The sequence below is a fragment of the Heptranchias perlo genome, chromosome 25, assembly GCF_035084215.1.
Source record: "Heptranchias perlo isolate sHepPer1 chromosome 25, sHepPer1.hap1, whole genome shotgun sequence".
Taxonomy (NCBI): domain Eukaryota; kingdom Metazoa; phylum Chordata; class Chondrichthyes; order Hexanchiformes; family Hexanchidae; genus Heptranchias; species Heptranchias perlo.
In genome coordinates this window covers 38,025,304-38,049,775 of record NC_090349.1, presented here as the reverse complement: position 1 = coordinate 38,049,775, position 24,472 = coordinate 38,025,304, and the positions used below count along the sequence as shown (strand labels likewise).

General features: G+C 42.9%; 1 protein-coding gene across 5 annotated transcripts in view; it reads right to left on the bottom strand.

The window, feature by feature from the left end:
• LOC137342242 (unconventional myosin-XVIIIb-like) overlaps positions 1-24,472 on the bottom strand; it is a 265,799-nt gene that overhangs the window by 31,510 nt on the left and 209,817 nt on the right. For all 5 annotated transcript variants that reach the window (XM_068006069.1, XM_068006068.1, XM_068006071.1 and 2 more), the window contains 4 exons: positions 15,462-15,575; positions 7,209-7,325; positions 4,419-4,502; positions 2,543-2,680 (listed from right to left, as the gene is read on the bottom strand). In XM_068006069.1, coding sequence (XP_067862170.1) covers positions 2,543-2,680; positions 4,419-4,502; positions 7,209-7,325; positions 15,462-15,575 — 453 coding nt within the window. The remainder of the gene's footprint in view (positions 1-2,542; positions 2,681-4,418; positions 4,503-7,208; positions 7,326-15,461; positions 15,576-24,472) is intronic.

Sequence of the window (24,472 nt, the reverse complement as noted above, 5' to 3'; positions counted from 1 at the left end):
AGAATGGCTACGATGGATAAAAGGATTTAAAAGATGTAGAATCGCTTAGGGCTCAGATCATAAATATGGACAGAATCAGACCAACAGGTGGATATATTTTGACCAGGGAGGAAGCAGATGTTTTATAGAATCATAGAATCATAGAAGTTTACAACATGGAAACAGGCCCTTCGGCCCAACATGTCCATGTCGCCCAGTTTATACCACTAAGCTAGTCCCAATTGCCTGCACTTGGCCCATATCCCTCTATACCCATCTTACCCATGTAACTGTCCAAATGCTTTTTAAAAGACAAAATTGTACCCGCCTCTACTACTGCCTCTGGCAGCTCGTTCCAGACACTCACCACCCTTTGAGTGAAAAAATTGCCCCTCTGGACCCTTTTGTATCTCTCCCCTCTCACCTTAAATCTATGCCCCCTCGTTATAGACTCCCCTACCTTTGGGAAAAGATTTTGACTATCTACCTTATCTATGCCCCTCATTATTTTATAGACTTCTATAAGATCACCCCTAAACCTCCTACTCTCCAGGGGAAAAAGTCTCAGTCTATCCAACCTCTCCCTATAAGTCAAACCATCAAGTCCCGGTAGCATCCTAGTAAATCTTTTCTGCACTCTTTCTAGTTTAATAATATCCTTTCTATAATAGGGTGACCAGAACTGTACACAGTATTCCAAGTGTGGCCTTACTAATGTCTTGTACAACTTCAACAAGACATCCCAACTCCTGTATTCAATGTTCTGACCAATGAAACCAAGCATGCTGAATGCCTTCTTCACCACCCTATCCACCTGTGACTCCACTTTCAAGGAGCTATGAACCTGTACTCGTAGATCTCTTTGTTCTATAACTCTCCCCAACGCCCTACCATTAACGGAGTAGGTCCTGGCCCAATTTGATCTCCCAAAATGCATCACCTCACATTTATCTAAATTAAACTCCATCTGCCATTCATCGGTCCACTGGCCCAATTTATCAAGATCCTGTTGCAATCCTAGATAACCTTCTTCACTGTCCACAATGCCACCAATCTTGGTGTTATCTGCAAACTTACTAACCATGCCTCCTAAATTCTCATCCAAATCATTAATATAAATAACAAATAACAGCGGACCCAGCACCGATCCCTGAGGCACACCGCTGGTCACAGGCCTCCAATTTGAAAAACAACCCTCTACAACCACTCTCTTTTTAAATCGCTCAAGAAAAATTGGACAAATTACACAAAATGCACTGGATAAGTTGGAAAAGCATTCTGCAGTGCATGGAAACATTGTTGAAAGAGTTAAATTCAATCCAAGAAAACAGGAAGAAGGGGAGGTAGTAGGCAGTTTTGTCAGTTCTATGCGGTCTGACAGAACACAGTAGCTATGGCAAAAGAATTAATTGTCATGTTGCAGTGGGGCAACATGACAAGAGACTGTCTGAGAGATTACAGTTAGAACTTGAATTAACTCTTGATAAGCCAATAACTCAAAGCAAGACAGAAGCTATTAGGAAATGAGAAGCAGTGATCAGGCTGTACCCTGCATTAGGAGAAAACACCGATCAGGTGAAAAAATAGGGGAGATCACAGCAAAGTGCGAATTAAAAACTCCAGCCAACGTATATTCACAGGCAGAACCTCAAATATAGTGCACTCCATGTGATAGATTCCAGGATACTTATGGCCTATTACAGGTGTAAAAGTATCAGCAAAATGAACACTTCCAGGTTGTACGTCAGTAGGAAACTAGGCAAAAAATGTGAATGTTCCTTAGTGGGCATGTCAGAAAGGGAGAAAACCTTCGGTCAACATAATTGTCCCCTGGAAGAGTCCCCACTGACTTTAAAATCGATGTAGGGCAGATGTTTACACTCATTCAGCCTCATCTTTCTGGCCTTCACTTTTAACATAACTGAGTTGCAGCCTTGTATCGTAGCATCTCGGTGGAATCTCCACCACTTGTGGGGGAGACCAGAACTGGGGGCCATAAATATAAGATAGTCACTGATAAATACAATAGGGAATTGAGAAGAAACTTCTTTACCCAGAGAGTGGTTAGAATGTGGAACTTGCTACACAAGGAGGAGATGAGGTGACTAGCTCAGATGCATTTCAGGGGAAGCTGGATAAACACATGAAGGAGAAAGGAGTAGAATGATATGTGGATGGGGTTAGATGAAGGAGGGTGGGAGGAGGTTCGTGTGGAGCAAAACACCGGTATAGACCTGTTGGGCCGAATGGCCTGTTTCTGTGCTGTACACTCTATGTACATTCTAGATAATACTAAATTCCTCTTTCCAAGAAGTCTTCTAATAAATGTTTCCAAACTATAGTCATGTCTTCTTTAGAGGTATAGATAATCTCCTCGAGTTTGTCCTACTTCTGGGATTTCTAATTCCTGAAAGTACTGCTAACACCTGGGAGGAACCTAAATCAAACAGTAGGGATTCGCAAAAGATACCTAGGTCGATTAAGTGATTCAAAAGGCGCCAGGAAGGATAAGAAGAGGATTCAAAAAAAAAAATGGTTATACACATAAAATAAAATAGTCTACCTCAAATCTTTTGAGCTGTGCTCTCTGGAACTCAAGCTTGTTCTCAAGATCACAGATGACAGCTTCCTGTCGGCTCACAATCCCACGTTCTGCCATCGAGTGTTCCATATACTCAATCCTACTCTGGGCAACCTGCAGCTGTATATTTGAAAAGATTAATTACGCACAGAGGGATTGACTTTAACACTGAACTACTGCATGGAGCATGGGAGAGAAGATCGTATGACTCCTTATAACTTTATAACAAAACGAAAAATTAAATTTAACAGATATGCATTATTGACAACTTTCGCTGGAGGTACAGATATACTTTTTTTCCTGATTAATTCTATTGTTGGGGGAGAAAGGGTGACATCATTACCATGGCAATGCATGCTTCAAATGGCCACTTTGATAAGCCTCTTTGTATGATGTAATCCTTTATTGTTTGTTTTCTACAAGTCCAATAAAGAAACGTAACTGCAAGCATATTCATCGTTAAATTGATAGTTATACATTTAGAAGCTGTAAAAAACACAAACTTAATTCAATTCCAATTGACTGCAGCCATACAACAGGATCATAATGACGGCTGGAGATAGTAAACTATGTGGTAGTTTTTAATATTTTTTTTGCTGCTTCAGGTAGAATGGATAATTTAAGTGATGCCAGTATTACTCATGAACTCTCTATTGAGGGCCACAAACTTGAGCAGTGAGTTGCTTGAAGGCCACTCTTAAATACTCCAATAAGCTGCACCACGGAGTGATGGGACGAGTCCTTATTTTTATCCTCTGCAGTGAGGAATTGGCAAGTGGCCCTTTCATTTGTGCTGTGGAGACGGTGGGGTGGGGAGGAGGTAGCCTGTTCTCAATAATGTTGGAAAGCAACAGAAAGAGAAAGGAGCAACACTATATCCCAGTTCCAACAACCTTTCACAGCGTCAAGGACTGCAAATGGAGCCCCAGAAACAATAGAGGAACAAGTTTCTCAAGGGCCACAGATGAGGGGGAGGTAGATTATGGGTACCACTGAGGTATCAACTGGCAATAGGTTGAATCTACTTCAGGCCTCAGAAAGATGCAGTGTACTATCGGAGGGTTTGGATCAAGTATCAGAGATGAAACCAGCCGACACCTGTGGTATTACTGAGTTAGAAGTGGATGATCAAGAGAATTTTCAGTAATGGGGGAGCAAAAATTATAATGGAGATCTGAGAACTGGGTACTCTCATAAGTAGGGATTTGAAAGAACAGTCAATAGATGTACAGGTTCTGGCTTGTGTTTAATGAACGTTCAACAACAATTATTTTTGTCTTTTTCAAATGGATCAAAAGTTTCAGTATACATATTCCAGCTTTTACAGAGAGAGAGTGAACTTGTAAAGGTGTTTATTTGAGATCCAATATTATTTAAATAAAGCAGTTCATTTGTTGACATGGCCTGGTCTAAGCAATCCCTTCACCCTTTCAGGTTCTTTGCACATGTATTTAAATAGCTCATTAAAAGGTTACAGATGTGTCCCTATTTTATGGGTGGAAAACTCATCTCAACACTGTCAGGAATAGAGTCAGTGGTTTCACTCTCAATAATTCATTAACCTTTGACCTTCAGAAGACATTAATTTCCTGCCAATGTGATGTGCAACTCACCTATAAGGTCTATCCATTACTGTAGCATAAACATTACATGTAAGTGTCTAAAGACAGTAAGACTGTAGCCATTGTCAACTTGCCCACTGGAGGGACAGAAGGCATTTGCACTAACATGGGAGGACAGCTACCAAGTGTATAAACGCTCTTAAGCTCAGGAAGAAATACTAGGATCCTATCTCAAAACTTAATTCATAACCCAAAACCATCCCTAAAGTCACCAATGTCACATTAAAGCCTCCTACCTTCTCTTCAAAACTTTGCTTTTCCTTTGTCACTTCCTCTAACTGCCCCTGAAGCTCTTGTATCTGTGCAATGTCACTGGAAGACTGGTGATGGACAAGGAAAGGAGTTAACATTTCCAAAGTTAAACAAAAATAAATACCAACCACAAAGTAGTGTCACCTTTTAACATGTATAAAATCACAATACCTCTCCTAAAGCAGGTGTAGATCAGTGGACTCTCTTTCAGTAGACGAACCTAAACCTTTTCTGTCTCAAATAGGTTGTCACTCATTTGGATGAACGTAAATCCCCTCCCTTTTCTTTATTTGAAAAGTATTTTTGGTGGGATTTTGTACTTAATCAGGTGAAGGAGGGAATACTAACCATTTTTTGCCACTGTCAACATCAATCACTCTGTAGTCAGGTACCACAGCCTGGTTGTCCACTGCAGCAACAATGACACCTTGATCAGTTTATAGCCTGGGTACACTTGGTGTGTGTGTGTCTTCTTCCATAAGTTCTTGTCTGGCTCTAAACTGTGAGGAGTAGATGTGACCATACTTATTACAAGTCCATTCAGAGATCGTTGTTCCAGTCTGATTGCCAGTTTTGTCTTTCTCTTTTCTGCTGAGCAGCTTCAACATCATGGGTCCAATAAGACGATGGGTGGCGCTTGTTGAACTGAAGCACATTGAGCATCAGCTCGCCGTATTATCGTGGGCAAGGTTCACTAAGGGCCTGGAATGTATTTAAATGAGACCCCAAACCCCATAATAAAGCTGGGGCACCTTGGCAGTGCGCCAGTCAACTCAGTGCCCATTAACAACTGGCATTGAAAGGGTAGCTCAATACAGAGATGGACGGGGGACTTTTAACCCCCCCACCCCCCCCCCCCGCACCCCCCAGGACTGGTGGAAGAGGGGCCGGGGGTTCAATCCTTAAAATTCTGAAATCTGACCCTAACCCGCCGCGAACATGCCGACTTCCGGTGTAACCGTGGCGGATTGGGAAGCGGGCGAGTAACCCGCTCTCAAGAGGCGGGTCGGTAAATATAATATGTTAATGAGCTGCGTGCCTCAGATGTTAGCAACATTTAGATTTATTGGCTGCAGGCTGGGTTTCCCAGGGCTCAAGATATCCGGCTTCTGAAGGGTGGCGAGCACAGCCGGATCCAGCAGATAAGTACTTTTTATAGCACTGCTTGTGGGCCAGGAGGAGCAGGGTGTAATTTGCACCGGACATGTAGTTTCCACAATGTTTTGCGCTGGCTTCAAAAGAAATATCACTAAAACTAGCCCCGCCCACAAAACTGGCCACGGCCCCTCGCTCGAGTTCCTCAATTACTGGTGCCCTCCCCCAACTCCCCCATTTACTGGTGCCCTCCCCCAACTCCCCCATTTAATATTGCCCTCCCCAATTCCCCCATTTAATGGCACTCCCCAATTCCCCCATTTACAGATGCCATACGCCAATTCCCAGATTTACTGGTGCCCTCCCCTAATTCCCCCATTTGCTGGTGCCCTCCCCAATTCGCCCATTTACTGGTGCCTTCCCAAATTCTCCCTTTAATGGTGCCTCCCCCAATTCCCCCATTTAATGGTGCTCCCCAATTCCCCCATTTAATGGTGCCCTCCCCCAATTCCCCCATTTAATGGTGTCCTCCCCCAATTCCCCCATTTAATGGTGCCCTCCCCCAATTCCCCCATTTAATGGTGCTCCCCAATTCCCCCCTTTAATGGTGTCCTCCCCCAATTCCCCCATTTAATGGTGCCCTCCCCCAATTCCCCCATTTAATGGTGCCCCCCCCCAATTCCCTCATTTAATGGCACTCCCCAATTCCCCCATTTAATGGTGCCCTCCCCCAATTCAATGCTCCCCTCACCCAATTCCCCCATTTAATAGTCCGCAATTCCCTCATTTACTGGTGCCCCCCCCCAAGTCTCCCATTTACCAGTGCCCACCCTAAATTTCCCCATTTAATGATGCCATCCCCCAATGCCCAATTTAATGATGCCCTTGCCCAATTCCCCCTGATGGTGGATTTTGAGGAGGGTCTTGAAGGAGTCCCCGTGGTTTGTCTGCTGTTATCTCTGGTTATGCTTTTCCGGTTGTGTTTCGGCTCAGGTTTATGCAATCATCCTTGATTACTCTGAACAGCAGCAACTCAACACTTGGTTTCCAGCAGCACTCGAACACTATCCCCTTCACAATTACCCTCAACCACAATCCAGAGCCCTGAACTTCAAACACAGAACGCTCTGATGAATACATAAATCAAGTGGTCCTGGATTCTAAAAGCTGCAAATGGAAATATTGCCATTTTTGCACCAACATTGGCAAGCTGTACATCTACTTTCCTAATCATTATGGGATAGTTCAGTTGAATTTACAGTAAGTTACAGAGACAAAATAGAGGTGTTGATTTTGTGAATGTTAATGAATGATTCTAAAACAATGCTGTGGTTTAATATCCCTGTAAATTGATGCAGTAGATATAAAAATCACATTGCTGCAGAATATTAAGTCAGAAGCTGAAAATCGTATTTGCATTGTGTCCTTTTGCAGGTTTTGGGACAAAGAGTTTGCAGCAGTGTTTCAATATGTTCAGATCAGCCCCCAGACTGAAAATTGTGAAAACCACGGAGGATATAGGATCACAGAAAGAGTCTTTTTTGATTGGACAACTTTCTAGATTTTATATAACAACCATAAAACCAAAGCTTCATGGGATCTCGCACTTCCGCCACAATGAGAATTTTGCAATGTAACTGATGACCTGCAGGAGCAAATAGACAATGTAGTCTGCGTACCTGAGCAATGAGGTCCTTGTGTTTCTTCATAAGTTCATTCAGGTCCTCCTGGTCTTCTTCAAGACGTTTCAGCAGATCAGCCTTTTCATGCTCCAGTTGGTACAGCTGCTCATCGGCCTAACATCAAACACATAAAAAATCTCAGTGAAGGACAGACGAGCTCACCTTTAAAAATCTTTCCTCATCTTTTATCTGCCTCTGCAATCTGGCAGTGCCAGATATCATATTTTTTTTGATTCTTTCATGGGATGTGGGCAGCGCTGGCGAGGCCGGCATTTATTGCCCATCCCTAATTGCCCTTGAGAAGGTGGTGGTGAGCCGCCTCCTCGAACCGCTGCAGTCCGTGTGGTGAAGGTTCTCCCACAGTGCTGTTAGGAAGGGAGTTCCAGGATTTTGACCCAGCGACGATGAAGGAACTGCGATATATTTCCAAGTCGGGATGGTGTGTGACTTGGAGGGGAACGTGCAGGTGGTGTTGTTCCCATGTGCCTGCAGCCCTTGTCCTTCTAGGTGGTAGAGGTCGCGGGTTTGGGAGGTGCTGTCGAAGAAGCCTTGGCGAGTTGCTGCAGTGCATCCTGTGGATGGTACACACAGCAACCACAGTGCGCCTGTGGTGAAGGCAATGAATGTTTAGGGTGGTGGATGGGGTGCCAATCAAGCGGGCTTGCTTTGTCCTGAATGGTGTTGAGCTTCTTGAGTGTTGTTGGAGCTGCACTCATCCAGGCAAGTGGAGAGTATTTCATCACACTCCTGACTTGTGCCTTGTAGATGGTGGAAAGGCTTTGGGGAGTCAGGAGGTGAGTCACTCGCCGCAGAATACCCAGCCTCTGACCTGCTCTTGTAGCCACAGTATTTATATGGATGGTCCAGTTAAGTTTCTGGTCAATGGTGACCCCCAGGATGTTGATGGTGGGGGATTCGGCGATGGAAATGCCGTTGAATGTCAAGGGGAGGTGGTTAGACTCTCTCTTGTTGGAGATGGTCATTGCCTGGCACTTGTCTGGCGCAAATTTAACTTGCCACTTATCAGCCCAAGCTTGGATGTTGTCCAGGTCTTGCTGCATGCGGGCTCGGGCTGCTTCATTATTTGAGGGGTTGCGAATGGAACTGAACACTGTGCAATCATCAGCGAACATCCCCATTTCTGACCTTATGATGGAGGGAAGGTCATTGATGAAGCAGCTGAAGATGGTTGGGCCGAGGACACTGCCTTGAGGAACTCCTTCAGCAATGTCCTGGGGCTGAGATGATTGGCCTCCAACAACCACTGCCATCTTCCTTTGTGCTAGGTATAACTCCAGCCACTGGAGAGTTTTCCCCTGATTCCCATTGACTTCAATTTTACTAGGGCTCCTTGGTGCCACACTCGGTCAAATGCTGCTTTGATGTCAAGGGCAGTCACTCTCACCTCACCTCTGGAATTCAGCTCTTTTGTCCATGTTTGGACCAAGGCTGTAATGAGGTCTGGAGCCGAATGGTCCTGGCGGAACCCAAACTGAGCATCGGTGAGCAGGTTATTGGTGAGTAAGTGCCGCTTGATAGCACTGTCGACGACACCTTCCATCACTTTGCTGATGATTGACAGTCGACTGATGGGGCGGTAATTGGCCGGATTGGACTTGTCCTGCTTTTTGTGGATAGGACATACCTGGGCAATTTTCCACATTGTCGGGTAGATGCCAGTGTTGTAGCTGTACTGGAACAGCTTGAATAGAGGCGCAGCTAGTTCTGGAGCACAAGTCTTCAGCACTAGAGCTGGGATGTTGTCGGGGCCCATAGCCTTTGCTGTACCAGTGCACTTAGCCATTTCTTGATATCACGTGGAGTGAATCAAATTGGCTGAAGACTGGCTTCTGTAATGATGGGGATATCGGGAGGATGCCGAGATGGATCGTCCACTCGGCACTTCTGGCTGAAGATGGTTGCAAATGCTTCAGCCTTGTCTTTTGCACTCACGTGCTGGACTCCGCCATCTTTGAGGATGGGGATGTTTGCAGAGCCTCCTCCTCCCGTTAGTTGTTTAATTGTCCACCACCATTCACGACTGGATGTGGCAGGACTGCAGAGCTTTGATCTGATCCGTTGATTGTGGAATCGCTTAGCTCTGTCTATAGCATGTTGCTTCCGCTGTTTAGCATGCATGTAGTCCTGAGTTGTAGCTTCACCAGGTTGGCACCTCATTTTTAGGTCCGCCTGGTGCTGCTCCTGGCATGCTCTCCTACACTCCTCATTGAACCAGGGTTGATCCCCTGGCTTGTTGGTAATGGTAGAGTGAGAAATATGCCGGGCCATGAGTTTACAGATTGTGCTGGAATACAATTCTGCTGCTGCTGATGGCCCACAGCGCCTCATGGATGCCCAGTTTTGAGCTGCTAGATCTGTTCTGAATCTATCCCATTTAGCACGGTGATAGTGCCACACAACACGTTGGATGGTGTCCTCAGTGCGAAGACGGGACTTCATCTCCACGAGGACTGTGCGGTGGTCACTCCTACCAATACTGTCATGGACAGATGCATTTGCGACAAGTAGATTGGTGAGGACGAGGTCAAGTAAGTTTTTCCCTCGTGTTGGTTCGCTCACCACCTGCCGCAGGCCTAGTCTAGCAGCTATGTCCTTCAGGACTCGGCCAGCTCGGTCAGTAGTGGTGCTACCGAGCCACTCTTGGTGATAGACATTGAAGTCCCCCACCCAGAGTACATTCTGTGCCCTTGCTACCCTCAGTGCTTCCTCCATGTGGTGTTCAACATGGAGGAGGACTGATTCATCAGCTGAGGGAGGACGGTATGTGGTAATCAGCAGGAGGTTTCCTTGCCCATAGTTTGACCTGATGCCATGAGATTTCATGGGGTCTGGAGTCGATGTTGAGGACTCCCAGGGCCACACCCTCCTGACTGTATATCACTGTACCGCCACCTCTGGTGGGTCTGTCCTGCCGGTGGGACAGGACATACCCAGGGATGGTGATGGAAGAGTCTGGGACGTTGGCTGAAAGGTATGATTCTGTGAGTATGGCTATGTCAGGCTGTTGCTTGACTAGTCTGTGGGACAGCTCTCCCAATTTTGGCACAAGTCCCCAGATGTTAGTGAGGAGGACTTTGCAGGGTCGACTGGGTTGGTTTGCCTTTGTTGTGTCCGGTGCCTAGTGGTCCGATGCCGGGTGGTCTGTCCAGTTTTATTCTTATTGTGACTTTTTTAGCGAGATTTTACAACTGCGGTATGCTGGGAGCAAGGTCCGAGGATCACTGATTGGTGGTGATAAGTAGGTCAGAGGTTATGGCAAACTCAGGTTCAGCCATTGTGAGCCTGGGTCATTGAGTTGCTCCAATGGCGAGGGGTTGAGGTTATCCTTCGCACTTGCTGGGCCACTTCAGAGGGCAATTAAGAATCAGCCACATTGCTGTGGGTCTGGAGTCACATATAAGCCAGACCAGGTAAGGACAGCAGGTTTCCTTCCCTAAAGGACATTAGTGAACCAGATGGGTTTTTACAACAATCCGGTAGTTTCATGGCCACCGTGGCTGATACTAGTATTTTAATTCCAGATTTTATTTAATTAATTGAATTTAAATTCCCCAGCTGCCGTGGCAGGATTTGAACTCATGACTCCAGATTATTAGTCCAGGCCTCTGGATTACTAGTCCAGTAACATAACCACTATGCAGACCTAACAAGATTTTTTTCTCAAATCAAACTATGTCATGATTTTATTCTCAATCGTTTTAGGCCCAAATTGTTGTCTGCTACTCCAGGAGGATGATGAGGATGGGAACATTTGGAAGAGGGGTAACTAGCAATTCCACTCTGCGGCTGATCAACAACATGTGAGCTTCTGCAGCCTGGGGCTGATCCTTCTAAGTTTTCCAACAATGTCTTCCCTGCCCCCCAACACGGGTTTTGAAAGTTTTGTTGATGGACAAGGATCCATGTAATAACTGAAATGAGCACAAAGTTCTCAGTCTGAATCTAAATTTGTCCAAACTGGGGCAACACAATATGATTGAGAAAAACAATTGTTGCTGTATGTGGAGCGTTATGTGTTCTGCCAGTTTATGCAGATGTGTAGTTGCCATTTTATGCATCTAATAATGCATAAAATAATTACTTTATTTTAACTGTGCGATCTACATGTAAAACCAATGATGTGAAGAGCATAGATAAGACTCTTTGGAAATAATAGCAGCCGAGTGGCACAAATCATTGGCTTCGCAATGTGACAGCAACCACTTTACACCCATAATTGCCCTCATGGTGAGTTCTCAATCCTAGCCGGGGAATGAGGGAGGGGAGGCATCAGTAAGGCACTTTCACATAAGAAGGGGATTGGTTAGGATTGGGATATCGAGGTCAATCTCCTCGGGACCAGTTATACAGCAGCATTGGTAGAAGGCTGGCTGCAGGTTTTCTGGCTCTCCAAGGTATGAAATTGACCGTAGAGAACTTCAAGGGGAAGGAGAAAATTCCCAAAGGGGAAGAGCGCCGTCAGAAAGGGAAGGGCAAACCCTCAGTCTGTTCCCATACTGATGAGCAAACTGCAGCCTCTAAATTGTTAATGCAATCGTTCATCCCTCAGACACTCTTAACAAGACAATATAGCTTCATTAGCAGCACAGGAGAACTGGAACTGTGGTAATGTAATTAATTACATGTAAGTAAGGAATGGAAGTCATTTAATGATGTCATTGTCTGTAAATAGCTTGATTATTTTGTAAATGTATTTATTCACTCTCCTTTTCCACCTACCCCTATCACCCAGAAGGTCCCTACCCCACTCTATTTTTACACAGAAGGACTAGATCGTGCAGGATATAATTGTTTTCCTCGCTGCTGCCAAATTCAGAGATGATCAAAACTGCTTATTGTTCCCCAGATATTTAACAAACTTCAACTGTTCCTCAGATTTGTAAGGTAGCAGTCTCTCCTCCTCAGTCAGAAGGTTGTGAGTTGGAGCCTAACTCCAGGACTTCAGCACATAATCCAGGATGATACTCTAGCATAGTGGCACTGTTACATTTGTTGGAGGTGTGGTCTTTTGGATGAGGTGTTAAACTGAGGTCTTGTCTGCTTGCTCAAGTGGACGTAAAAGATCCCACACTTTTTCGAAGAGGAGAAGGAAGTTATCCTGTGTCCTGGCCTACATTCCTCTTTCAAGTTAACCAACACCACCAAAACAGACTAACAGGCCATTCATCTCATTGCTGTTTATGGGACCTTGCTGTGCATAAATTGAGTGCCACATTTACCTGCAAAACAACAGTAGCTTCGTGTGCAATAAGTACTTCATTGGCTGTGAAGCACTTTAGGACATCCAAAGGATCTGAAAGGCGCTACATAAATGCAAGTTCTAAGAAACAACATTAGCAAGACTAGGTTTGATTCACTCGCATAACTATGTAAAGCTCTCTAACTGCAGACATGCTCAGTACAATCACTTCCACATAGCAACGATTCTGCTGCTTCTCTCATTTCACAAACATTCTTTCCATGGTCTGATCCAGGAAACACAGAAAAAAAAAACTTATTAATCTAATCATCAACAAACTATTAGATAAATGCACGAAACGTTTGCTGCAAATGTTAAACGTGCACATTAATACTCTAGACGTTAGATGAAAAATCAAAAATATTTTTTTTAAAATGGTTTTCTTTCAATTGTGACTTTAACCTCCGTTCCTTTAATGCACTGGACAGAAATGCAGCTGGGCAGGGATTCTGCCCATACATCAGAAATGGAAGCTGGCCTACTAAAGACCCTCGTTAGCATGCTGGGCACATGTGTGATTAGGCTCCCACTTAGAATGCGCGTAGTCCGTAAGGAACGAGCCGCATGGTGCATTCACAGCAGGGAACCCAGCGAGAAGCAGGTTGCCACCCAATTTCCCAGTCCTCACTTGCCAAAATCTGGCTGGAGGTACTTAAGCTGCCAGACAGAAGGAGGCCTCTCGTATATTAATGTCTATCATTTGTCAGCGGTGCTGTAAGCATACCGTATACCAAATCAGGGCCAGGCACTTTACCTTGAACCCGATAGCTTTTATAGTGAATTATACTACAGCATCAAGTAAACACAAGATATACTTACAGATTGATTAAAAAATTGCTTTGAGAGGTTTCTTTTCTTGCCATATAACGAGGCACACAGGAACCGTACCCCATTCATTAGAGCTTCGAATGTCTCATTTTTCAAGACCCACCTCACACTATCTCAAGGCCAGGCTGACTCTTTAGCTTTTTTAATCCTGCTAAAATCTTCAGCTCCAGGATGTATAATTAAGACTGGTGTGTTGCTGTGTATTGAGCTATTTTGATGCGATGCCAGTTGGCTTTATTGGCAAAGTCATGGCTGAAGCAATTGAACATGCATAGAAAAGTCAAACAACTTGGTGACACAGTACCAACAGTGTACCACTGCATGGTCATGGGATGATGCAGGTTTAGCTTCATGATTCCCCAATGCTATGGATACCTCATGTTGGATGGGCCATAAGGATGTGGAAAGAGGAAACTAAGTCATTCTCAACTGAGGGATGGGAGGGGGAAAGAAAGAGAAAAAGAGAGTTCCATACTGCTGTCATCCACCTCTCACCCTTTGGTTATTTAATGCTGCTGGCAAAGACTCAGGAGAAAGTTGACCAGCCATTATCCCTAATGGTACAGTTGGAGGCACATAGAGACCTAAAAAGGGCAAAATTTCAAAGTAAAATTATGATTGTGCAACTAATCTTTCAAAAAAAAGTGCATCATATATGAACAGCAGTTCACCTATTCCTCACCTGGGACTCGGCCTTATACAGCCCACTGCTTGATTCAATGAGTAACCAGGAAAATGGGCTTATAGATGGGATTGAGCAATAATTTATCTCCAGAAATAAAGTGAAGTTCAGTTATAAAAATATGTTGCTCCCCAGAATTTAGTACCAAAACTACCAGGGCTGGCTGCACTATTAACATAGTACTACAGTCTAACCGCCCATGTCCATTACAGTGTCATTTTTGCTGTGCCCATAGATTCCTCCTATAGTGCAACTTTTACTGTACAAGTAAAATTGGGGCCTTTGGAACCTACAATATGGAACCATTAAAACCAATGGGAGAACCATGCAAATTAACCATTAAAAGACAGTAATAAGTTCCAGGAAAGGATTGTTTACTTCTCAAACCAAGAGCCACAAGGCAAAACATTGAACCTGATTTGCAGAGACCAGAGCAAGTTGTATATAGAGAGAAACCACTATCAGCATTGAACATGGAAGCATTAACATGCAGAGGGGAGGAATTCTCTTACCTGCTCTACAACCTATCTAAGCTGTTTTGAAAGGGGGTGGGATAGAGAGAGGGAAGACCCTCTGTTTGGGTAGCTCCTAGATGCCAAAGGAGGATGTTATTGGAAATTTTTGAGCAGATGGTACACCCAGACGAACTGAAGGGGATAATGTGTCCCAGGAAACATTACACTGAAAAAATGACCAGAGAAAACAAGATGGATTAATAGCTCCTAGATTGTGAGATCAGATGCATGGGGCACAGACACAGTGGGACGAATGGCCTCCTTCTGCATTGTATGATTCCATGATAAATTGTTGTCCACCAAAGAGACCAGGAAAGCTTTGTTAAACTAGCAATAAAATGGCACTTACAGTTTTTTTTTTAACGATAAAGGACAATTCCTTGAGGCAACGTCATATCACCCATGAAAAACTGAAGACAAAAACACAGCAAAATGGGGCCAAGTTGGATATTTCAGTTATTCTTCAGTTATTTCAGGAATGAAAATCCTCTGACTTCCTTAAGTATTAGAAAGATTAAGGATCAAAAAGACAGGAAGAGATTGTCAAGTATTACTGAGGAGCTGTCAACTCACCTCAGCCAAAGTTAATGAGGCTGGTTTAACTCGTGTAGGGAATTAAGCTCAGCCTTTGATGTTTGTTTCATTTCCCACAGTGCACTGAACGGCAACATCTGTTTTAAGATGAGGTCGAGTTAGTTAAGCATTAAGTCTATAAGCCAATGGCAACGGGCATTCTAACCATATAGTAAATGCACGTATACCAATCATATTAAAGAAGCCTTGGGTACAAGAGCTTAGAATTCACTTGCGATAATTGTTTTGTGAGAAACACCATTGTGTTGTTGTTTAATGTTCACAAAACCTAAGGAAAGATTTGAGGTTAAATATGCAGCAGTTTGACAGAGTCTGCTGATGAATCTGCAAAACTGGGCAGAGATGTGGAGTTGAGTTTTGGGTGTTCTCACCTTGATCTTGTTCCTCTGAATATTTTCCAACTGTACATGAAGGTTTTCCAACTCCAGCATTGTAGATTTATGAACCTTCTGAGTCTCTGCACAATAAGCCTTGCTTTCTTCTAACTGGTGGGAGGAAAAAAGAAATGGTTTCTGAGCAACAATTTAACAAGCCTGCACTTAGGTTTCAACTGCATGAACTACTTCTGCATCATTTCTGATTTTTAAAGGCATATTGATGCATCAACAGTACCCTTCTGCAAATTCTCGGGATACAAGATTGTATCCCCTACTTCCAATGAGTTGAGTTTCCCATCTCAGCCGAACCATCTGGACAAAGCATCAAGAAGAGAGATGCTTGCAAAAGAACATAATATAGAAGTAAAAAAGAGCATTGTGCCTGCTCTTTCCACAAACCATTCACAATGGATTCTAGCTCACTCATATAATACCCTGACCCAAACCTCTGCATAAATGCTCCTCGATATTCAAAGGCAATCGAGTGAACCAGAATATTAATCAATCTTTAAATCTCCACTATTCAACCTTGACCTGCTGCTCTCCACACACAACAGCTGTTCCCAAAAAGCTCCAACAACACAGGAATTATGTCCCATTGAGTATTTGATGATTTTAATCAATACTCTGGTAACTTCAAAATCCATTCTCAACTCGAAATTTGGTTCCTTTTTAAAGGACTTGATGATCTCAGCCTCAACTGCTTTGTTGAAAGTTTGTTTCACATATCCACTTCTAGCATGTGAGGATAAAGTCTCTTCTAACCACTAACCTTGCCTGAGGCTGATTAATTTTAACCTTGATTTTTGGGCTTACAACCTAAGTCAAGTAGCCAACTCATCGCTATTGGGAGGCCGGGAAACTAAAGCCGTTCTTGTCCACAGCAGACATTTTTAAACGCAAACCCCACAGGGATTTATGTGGTAAGAATAGTTACCATTTTGATCACATCTATTTACGTGGGGATCCATTTTCAGAATTCTCAATGGCACCATCACACCTGGCAGTGCAGAATGTTGATGTTTTAATCATATTTAAGAGAAAAACACAAAATTGCTTTGGAAATCTGCACTCTGGCTGCAGAATGTCCAGACTTCACATTGCAGCCAGCACAGAGGCAGACAGGAGGCTAATCCTGCAGCCCCTCCTTATCTCTGTGACCTCCCACAGCCCTATAACCCTCTGAGATCTCTGCGCTCCCCCAATCTGGCCTCTTGCCCATCGCCGATTTTCATCACTCCACCATTGGCGGCCGTGCCTTCAGCTGCATAGGCCCTAAGCTCTGGAATTTGCTCCGTAAAACTCTCCATCTCTTTACCTTTCTCTCCTCCTTTAAGAGGCTCCTTAAAACCTACTTATTTGACCAAGCTTTTGGTCACCTGTCCTAATATCTCCTTATGTGGCTCAGTGTCAACTTTTGTTTGATAACACTCCTGTACAATGCCTTGGGACTTTTTACTAAGTTAAAGGTGCTATATAAATGCAAGTTGTTGTTGTCTGCAGACTTCCCCTTCACATTAATGGCTCACTTTTAACAAGCAGGAAAGGACTTTTTAAAATGGACAGAAAGAAAGCGACAAGTTGGCAAGTATAATATTATTAATAATAAACAGCACCAAGACAAAGCATTGGAATTGCATAGCAGATCAAACAGCATCTGAAAGAGAACAACAGCTTCATGTTGCAGGTGGTTCCTTCGTCATATATTTGTATGCATAACAACAGTCACTGGTTTGGAGACATTTGGCAAGAAAGGTGTGTAAAAAATGCAAGTATTCTTATTTCATGAACTGGCCAGATGTGATGAAGGGCCCCATCGAAAACCAATCCCTTCCTTTCAATTGCAGTTTGACCTGCTCTCTATTTCCAGCATTTTATTTCAGATTTCCAAAATTGGCGGCTTTATTTTTCCACTTGGGTTTAATTGAATTATGAGCACGTCAGTGGAGAACTTCATTGTGATTTATTTTGATCAATTCCTACTCCATAACAAAGCAGGGAATAAAGCCGTTACTGTTTTTAATTTAATCCAAGATTATTCCTGTCATTTACTTGTTAAATCATAAGGAGCACCACAAATAGTAAAATATGCTCCATCTTCTATGATCTCTAAATCATCCAGAACTCCACCATCGGCATCGGTCTGGCAAGAAACCTCGCTACATCATCACCCCTGTACTCCAATTCTTGCTGACCTAAACTGGCTCCCCATCTTGCAGTGCATCAAATTCAAAATCCACATTATGGCTTCACCTCACCCTACGTCTTCAGCCTCACGTCCTCTCTGGTCCTCCGACTGTACATCCCCTTCACTCCACTCCACTCCACTCTATAACTTTGATGGCAGAGTCTTCAGCCATTTCAGCCCTACTCTTTGGAACTCCCTCCCTAATCCCCACTGACTCTCTCCCTACATTACAATAGTGGTTACATTTCAAAAGTACTTCATTGGATGTTTGGTGCTTTGGGATGTCCTGAGGTTGTACAAAGTGCTGTATAAATGCGAGTTGTTGTTGTTGTTGTTGTTGCCACTCACATTTGAAAACCTTCTCAAAACACATCACTTCAACTGAGTTTTTGGGCACTTTTCCTCTCACAAAGACTCAGCAAAAGCTCTTTCTCCTCTGTGGAGCACCTTGAATTATTTTTTATGGCTTTATATGGATGCAAGTTGTTGTTGGCACTTTGCTCCCTCAACATTTATTTTCTTACGTGCACAATACAAAAATGTTGCTGAACTGCCAGTAACGTTGTTCCTTCATGTCCACGGGTGCGATTTAGAGTTCACTGGTGATTGACGAGCGCTGCAGAATATTTTCTCCAAAGCAGCGCAATTAGAAAGTAAAATCTAACTGCTGGAAACTAACGTTTTAAGATAAATGATGAACTAAATAAATACATTATTCACCATTAAGCAGAGTTTTCTGAGACACAGATTGTTAAAACAAAGCAGCTTGGGAGTTTTTAAATTGGCTGGATATTAACAGTCAGCGCTGAGCTCCTAATCCACTCTGGGAACAGGGTAAGCAATTTTTTTAAAATAACAAATGAATATTAAACGACTGTGAGACTGTCCTGAGAGTGTAGTTCTACCATCTTTCTCATCAATGGAATGCGGGTTGGATTATTACTTTTTAATTAATGTGAAGCGGTTTGGAGTGTCACTCTCTCATCAATGGAAAATAATTTGGAACATCACTCCAATTAACAGGAAGCGGTTTGGAACATCACTCTAATTAACAGGAAGTGGTTTGGAACATCACTCTAATTAACGGGAAGCGGTTTGGAACATCACTCTAATTAACGGGAAGCGGTTTGGAACATCACTCTAATTAACAGGAAGTGGTTTGGAACATCACTCTAATTAACAGGAAGTGGTTTGGAACATCACTCTAATTAACAGGAAGTGGTTTGGAACATCACTCTAATTAACGGGAAACGGTTTGGAACATCACTCTAATTAACGGGAAGTGGTTTGGAACATCACTCTAATTAACAGGAAGTGGTTTGGAACATCACTCTAATTAACAGGAAGTGGTTTGGAACATCACTCTAATTAACAGGAAGTGGTTTGGAACATCACTCTAATTAACAGGAAGTGGTTTGGAACATCACTCTAATTAACGGGAAGTGGTTTGGAACATCACTCTAATTAACAGGAAGTGGTTTGGAACATCACTCTAATTAACGGGAAGTGGTTTGGAACATCACTCTAATTAACGGGAAGTGGTTTGGAACATCACTCTAATTAACGGGAAGTGGTTTGGAACATCACTCTAATTAACGGGAAGTGGTTTGGAACATCACTCTAATTAACGGGAAGCGGTTTGGAACATCACTCTAATTAACGGGAAGTGGTTTGGAACATCACTCTAATTAACGGGAAGCGGTTTGGAACATCACTCTAATTAACGGGAAGTGGTTTGGAACATCACTCTAATTAACGGGAAGTGGTTTGGAACATCACTCTAATTAACAGGAAGTGGTTTGGAACATCACTCTAATTAACGGGAAGTGGTTTGGAACATCACTCTAATTAACGGGAAGTGGTTTGGAACATCACTCTAATTAACGGGAAGCGGTTTGGAACATCACTCTAATTAACGGGAAGTGGTTTGGAACATCACTCTAATTAACGGGAAGCGGTTTGGAACATCACTCTAATTAACGGGAAGTGGTTTGGAACATCACTCTAATTAACGGGAAGTGGTTTGGAACATCACTCTAATTAACAGGAAGTGGTTTGGAACATCACTCTAATTAACGGGAAGCGGTTTGGAACATCACTCTAATTAACGGGAAGTGGTTTGGAACATCACTCTAATTAACGGGAAGCGGTTTGGAACATCACTCTAATTAACGGGAAGTGGTTTGGAACATCACTCTAATTAACGGGAAGTGGTTTGGAACATCACTCTAATTAACAGGAAGTGGTTTGGAACATCACTCTAATTAACGGGAAGTGGTTTGGAACATCACTCTAATTAACGGGAAGCGGTTTGGAACATCACTCTAATTAACGGGAAGCGGTTTGGAACATCACTCTAATTAACGGGAAGTGGTTTGGAACATCACTCTAATTAACGGGAAGTGGTTTGGAACATCACTCTAATTAACGGGAAGTGGTTTGGAACATCACTCTAATTAACGGGAAGTGGTTTGGAACATCACTCTAATTAACGGGAAGTGGTTTGGAACATCACTCTAATTAACGGGAAGTGGTTTGGAACATCACTCTAATTAACGGGAAGCGGTTTGGAACATCACTCTAATTAACAGGAAGTGGTTTGGAACATCACTCTAATTAACAGGAAGTGGTTTGGAACAACACTCTAATTAACGGGAAGTGGTTTGGAACATCACTCTAATTAACGGGAAGTGGTTTGGAACATCACTCTAATTAACGGGAAGTGGTTTGGAACATCACTCTAATTAACGGGAAGTGGTTTGGAACATCACTCTAATTAACAGGAAGTGGTTTGGAACATCACTCTAATTAACGGGAAGTGGTTTGGAACATCACTCTAATTAACGGGAAGTGGTTTGGAACATCACTCTAATTAACGGGAAGTGGTTTGGAACATCACTCTAATTAACGGGAAGTGGTTTGGAACATCACTCTAATTAACGGGAAGTGGTTTGGAACATCACTCTAATTAACGGGAAGTGGTTTGGAACATCACTCTAATTAACGGGAAGTGGTTTGGAACATCACTCTAATTAACAGGAAGTGGTTTGGAACATCACTCTAATTAACAGGAAGTGGTTTGGAACATCACTCTAATTAACAGGAAGTGGTTTGGAACATCACTCTAATTAACGGGAAGTGGTTTGGAACATCACTCTAATTAACGGGAAGTGGTTTGGAACATCACTCTAATTAACGGGAAGTGGTTTGGAACATCACTCTAATTAACGGGAAGTGGTTTGGAACATCACTCTAATTAACAGGAAGTGGTTTGGAACATCACTCTAATTAACGGGAAGTGGTTTGGAACATCACTCTAATTAACGGGAAGTGGTTTGGAACATCACTCTAATTAACGGGAAGCGGTTTGGAACATCACTCTAATTAACGGGAAGTGGTTTGGAACATCACTCTAATTAACAGGAAGTGGTTTGGAACATCACTCTAATTAACAGGAAGTGGTTTGGAACATCACTCTAATTAACGGGAAGTGGTTTGGAACATCACTCTAATTAACGGGAAGTGGTTTGGAACATCACTCTAATTAACGGGAAGCGGTTTGGAACATCACTCTAATTAACAGGAAGTGGTTTGGAACATCACTCTAATTAACAGGAAGTGGTTTGGAACATCACTCTAATTAACGGGAAGTGGTTTGGAACATCACTCTAATTAACAGGAAGTGGTTTGGAACATCACTCTAATTAACAGGAAGTGGTTTGGAACATCACTCTAATTAACGGGAAGTGGTTTGGAACATCACTCTAATTAACGGGAAGTGGTTTGGAACATCACTCTAATTAACGGGAAGTGGTTTGGAACATCACTCTAATTAACGGGAAGCGGTTTGGAACATCACTCTAATTAACGGGAAGCGGTTTGGAACATCACTCTAATTAACAGGAAGTGGTTTGGAACATCACTCTAATTAACGGGAAGCGGTTTGGAACATCACTCTAATTAACGGGAAGCGGTTTGGAACATCACTCTAATTAACGGGAAGCGGTTTGGAACATCACTCTAATTAACGGGAAGCGGTTTGGAACATCACTCTAATTAACGGGAAGTGGTTTGGAACATCACTCTAATTAACGGGAAGCGGTTTGGAACATCACTCTAATTAACGGGAAGTGGTTTGGAACATCACTCTAATTAACAGGAAGTGGTTTGGAACATCACTCTAATTAACAGGAAGTGGTTTGGAACATCACTCTAATTAACGGGAAGTGGTTTGGAACATCACTCTAATTAACGGGAAGTGGTTTGGAACATAACTCTAATTAACGGGAAGCGGTTTGGAACATCACTCTAATTAACGGGAAGTGGTTTGGAACATCACTCGAATTAACGGGAAGCGGTTTGGAACATCACTCTAATTAACGGGAAGCGGTTTGGAACATCACTCTAATTAATGGGAAGTGGTTTGGAACATCACTCTAATTAACGGGAAGTGGTTTGGAACATCACTCTAATTAACGGGAAGCGGTTTGGAACATCACTCCAATTAACGGGAAGTGGTTTGGAACATCACTCTAATTAACGGGAAGCGGTTTGGAACATCACTCTAATTAACGGGAAGTGGTTTGGAACATAACTCTAATTAACAGGAAGTGGTTTGGAACATCACTCTAATTAACAGGAAGTGGTTTGGAACATCACTCTAATTAACAGGAAGTGGTTTGGAACATCACTCTAATTAACGGGAAGTGGTTTGGAACATCACTCTAATTAACGGGAAACGGTTTGGAACATCACTCTAATTAACAGGAAGTGGTTTGGAACATCACTCTAATTAACGGGAAGTGGTTTGGAACATCACTCTAATTAACGGGAAGTGGTTTGGAACATCACTCTAATTAACAGGAAGTGGTTTGGAACATCACTCTAATTAACGGGAAGCGGTTTGGAACATCACTCTAATTAACGGGAAGTGGTTTGGAACATCACTCTAATTAACGGGAAGTGGTTTGGAACATCACTCTAATTAACGGGAAGTGGTTTGGAACATCACTCTAATTAACGGGAAGTGGTTTGGAACATCACTCTAATTAACAGGAAGTGGTTTGGAACATCACTCTAATTAACGGGAAGTGGTTTGGAACATCACACTAATTAACGGGAAGTGGTTTGGAACATCACTCTAATTAACGGGAAGTGGTTTGGAACATCACTCTAATTAACGGGAAGTGGTTTGGAACATCACTCTAATTAACGGGAAGTGGTTTGGAACATCACTCTAATTAACAGGAAGTGGTTTGGAACATCACTCTAATTAACAGGAAGTGGTTTGGAACATCACTCTAATTAACGGGAAGTGGTTTGGAACATCACTCTAATTAACGGGAAGTGGTTTGGAACATCACTCTAATTAACGGGAAACGGTTTGGAACATCACTCTAATTAACGGGAAGTGGTTTGGAACATCACTCTAATTAACGGGAAGCGGTTTGGAACATCACTCTAATTAACGGGAAGTGGTTTGGAACATCACTCTAATTAACGGGAAGCGGTTTGGAACATCACTCTAATTAACGGGAAGCGGTTTGGAACATCACTCTAATTAACGGGAAGTGGTTTGGAACATCACTCTAATTAACAGGAAGTGGTTTGGAACATCACTCTAATTAACAGGAAGCGGTTTGGAACATCACTCTAATTAACGGGAAGTGGTTTGGAACATCACTCTAATTAACGGGAAGTGGTTTGGAACATCACTCTAATTAACGGGAAGTGGTTTGGAACATCACTCTAATTAACAGGAAGCGGTTTGGAACATCACTCTAATTAACGGGAAGCGGTTTGGAACATCACTCTAATTAACGGGAAGTGGTTTGGAACATCTCTCTAATTAACGGGAAGTGGTTTGGAACATCACTCTAATTAACGGGAAGCGGTTTGGAACATCACTCTAATTAACAGGAAGTTGTTTGGAACATCACTCTAATTAACGGGAAGCGGTTTGGAACATCACTCTAATTAACGGGAAGTGGTTTGGAACATCACTCTAATTAACGGGAAGTGGTTTGGAACATCACTCTAATTAACGGGAAGTGGTTTGGAACATCACTCTAATTAACGGGAAGTGGTTTGGAACATCACTCTAATTAACGGGAAGTGGTTTGGAACATCACTCTAATTAACGGGAAGTGGTTTGGAACATCACTCTAATTAACAGGAAGTGGTTTGGAACATCACTCTAATTAACGGGAAGCAGTTTGGAACATCACTCTAATTAACGGGAAGCGGTTTGGAACATCACTCTAATTAACGGGAAGCGGTTTGGAACATCACTCTAATTAACGGGAAGCGGTTTGGAACATCACTCTAATTAATGGGAAGCGGTTTGGAACATCACTCTAATTAACAGGAAGCGGTTTGGAACATCACTCTAATTAACGGGAAGCGGTTTGGAACATCACTCTAATTAATGGGAAGCGGTTTGGAACATCACTCTAATTAACAGGAAGCGGTTTGGAACATCACTCTAATTAACAGGAAGCGGTTTGGAACATCACTCTAATTAACGGGAAGTGGTTTGGAACATCACTCTAATTAACAGGAAGCGGTTTGGAACATCACTCTAATTAACGGGAAGTGGTTTGGAACATCACTCTAATTAACGGGAAGCGGTTTGGAACATCACTCTAATTAAAAGGAAGTGGTTTGGAACATCACTCTAATTAACGGGAAGTGGTTTGGAACATCACTCTAATTAACAGGAAGTGGTTTGGAACATCACTCTAATTAACAGGAAGCGGTTTGGAACATCACTCTAATTAACAGGAAGCGGTTTGGAACATCACTCTAATTAACGGGA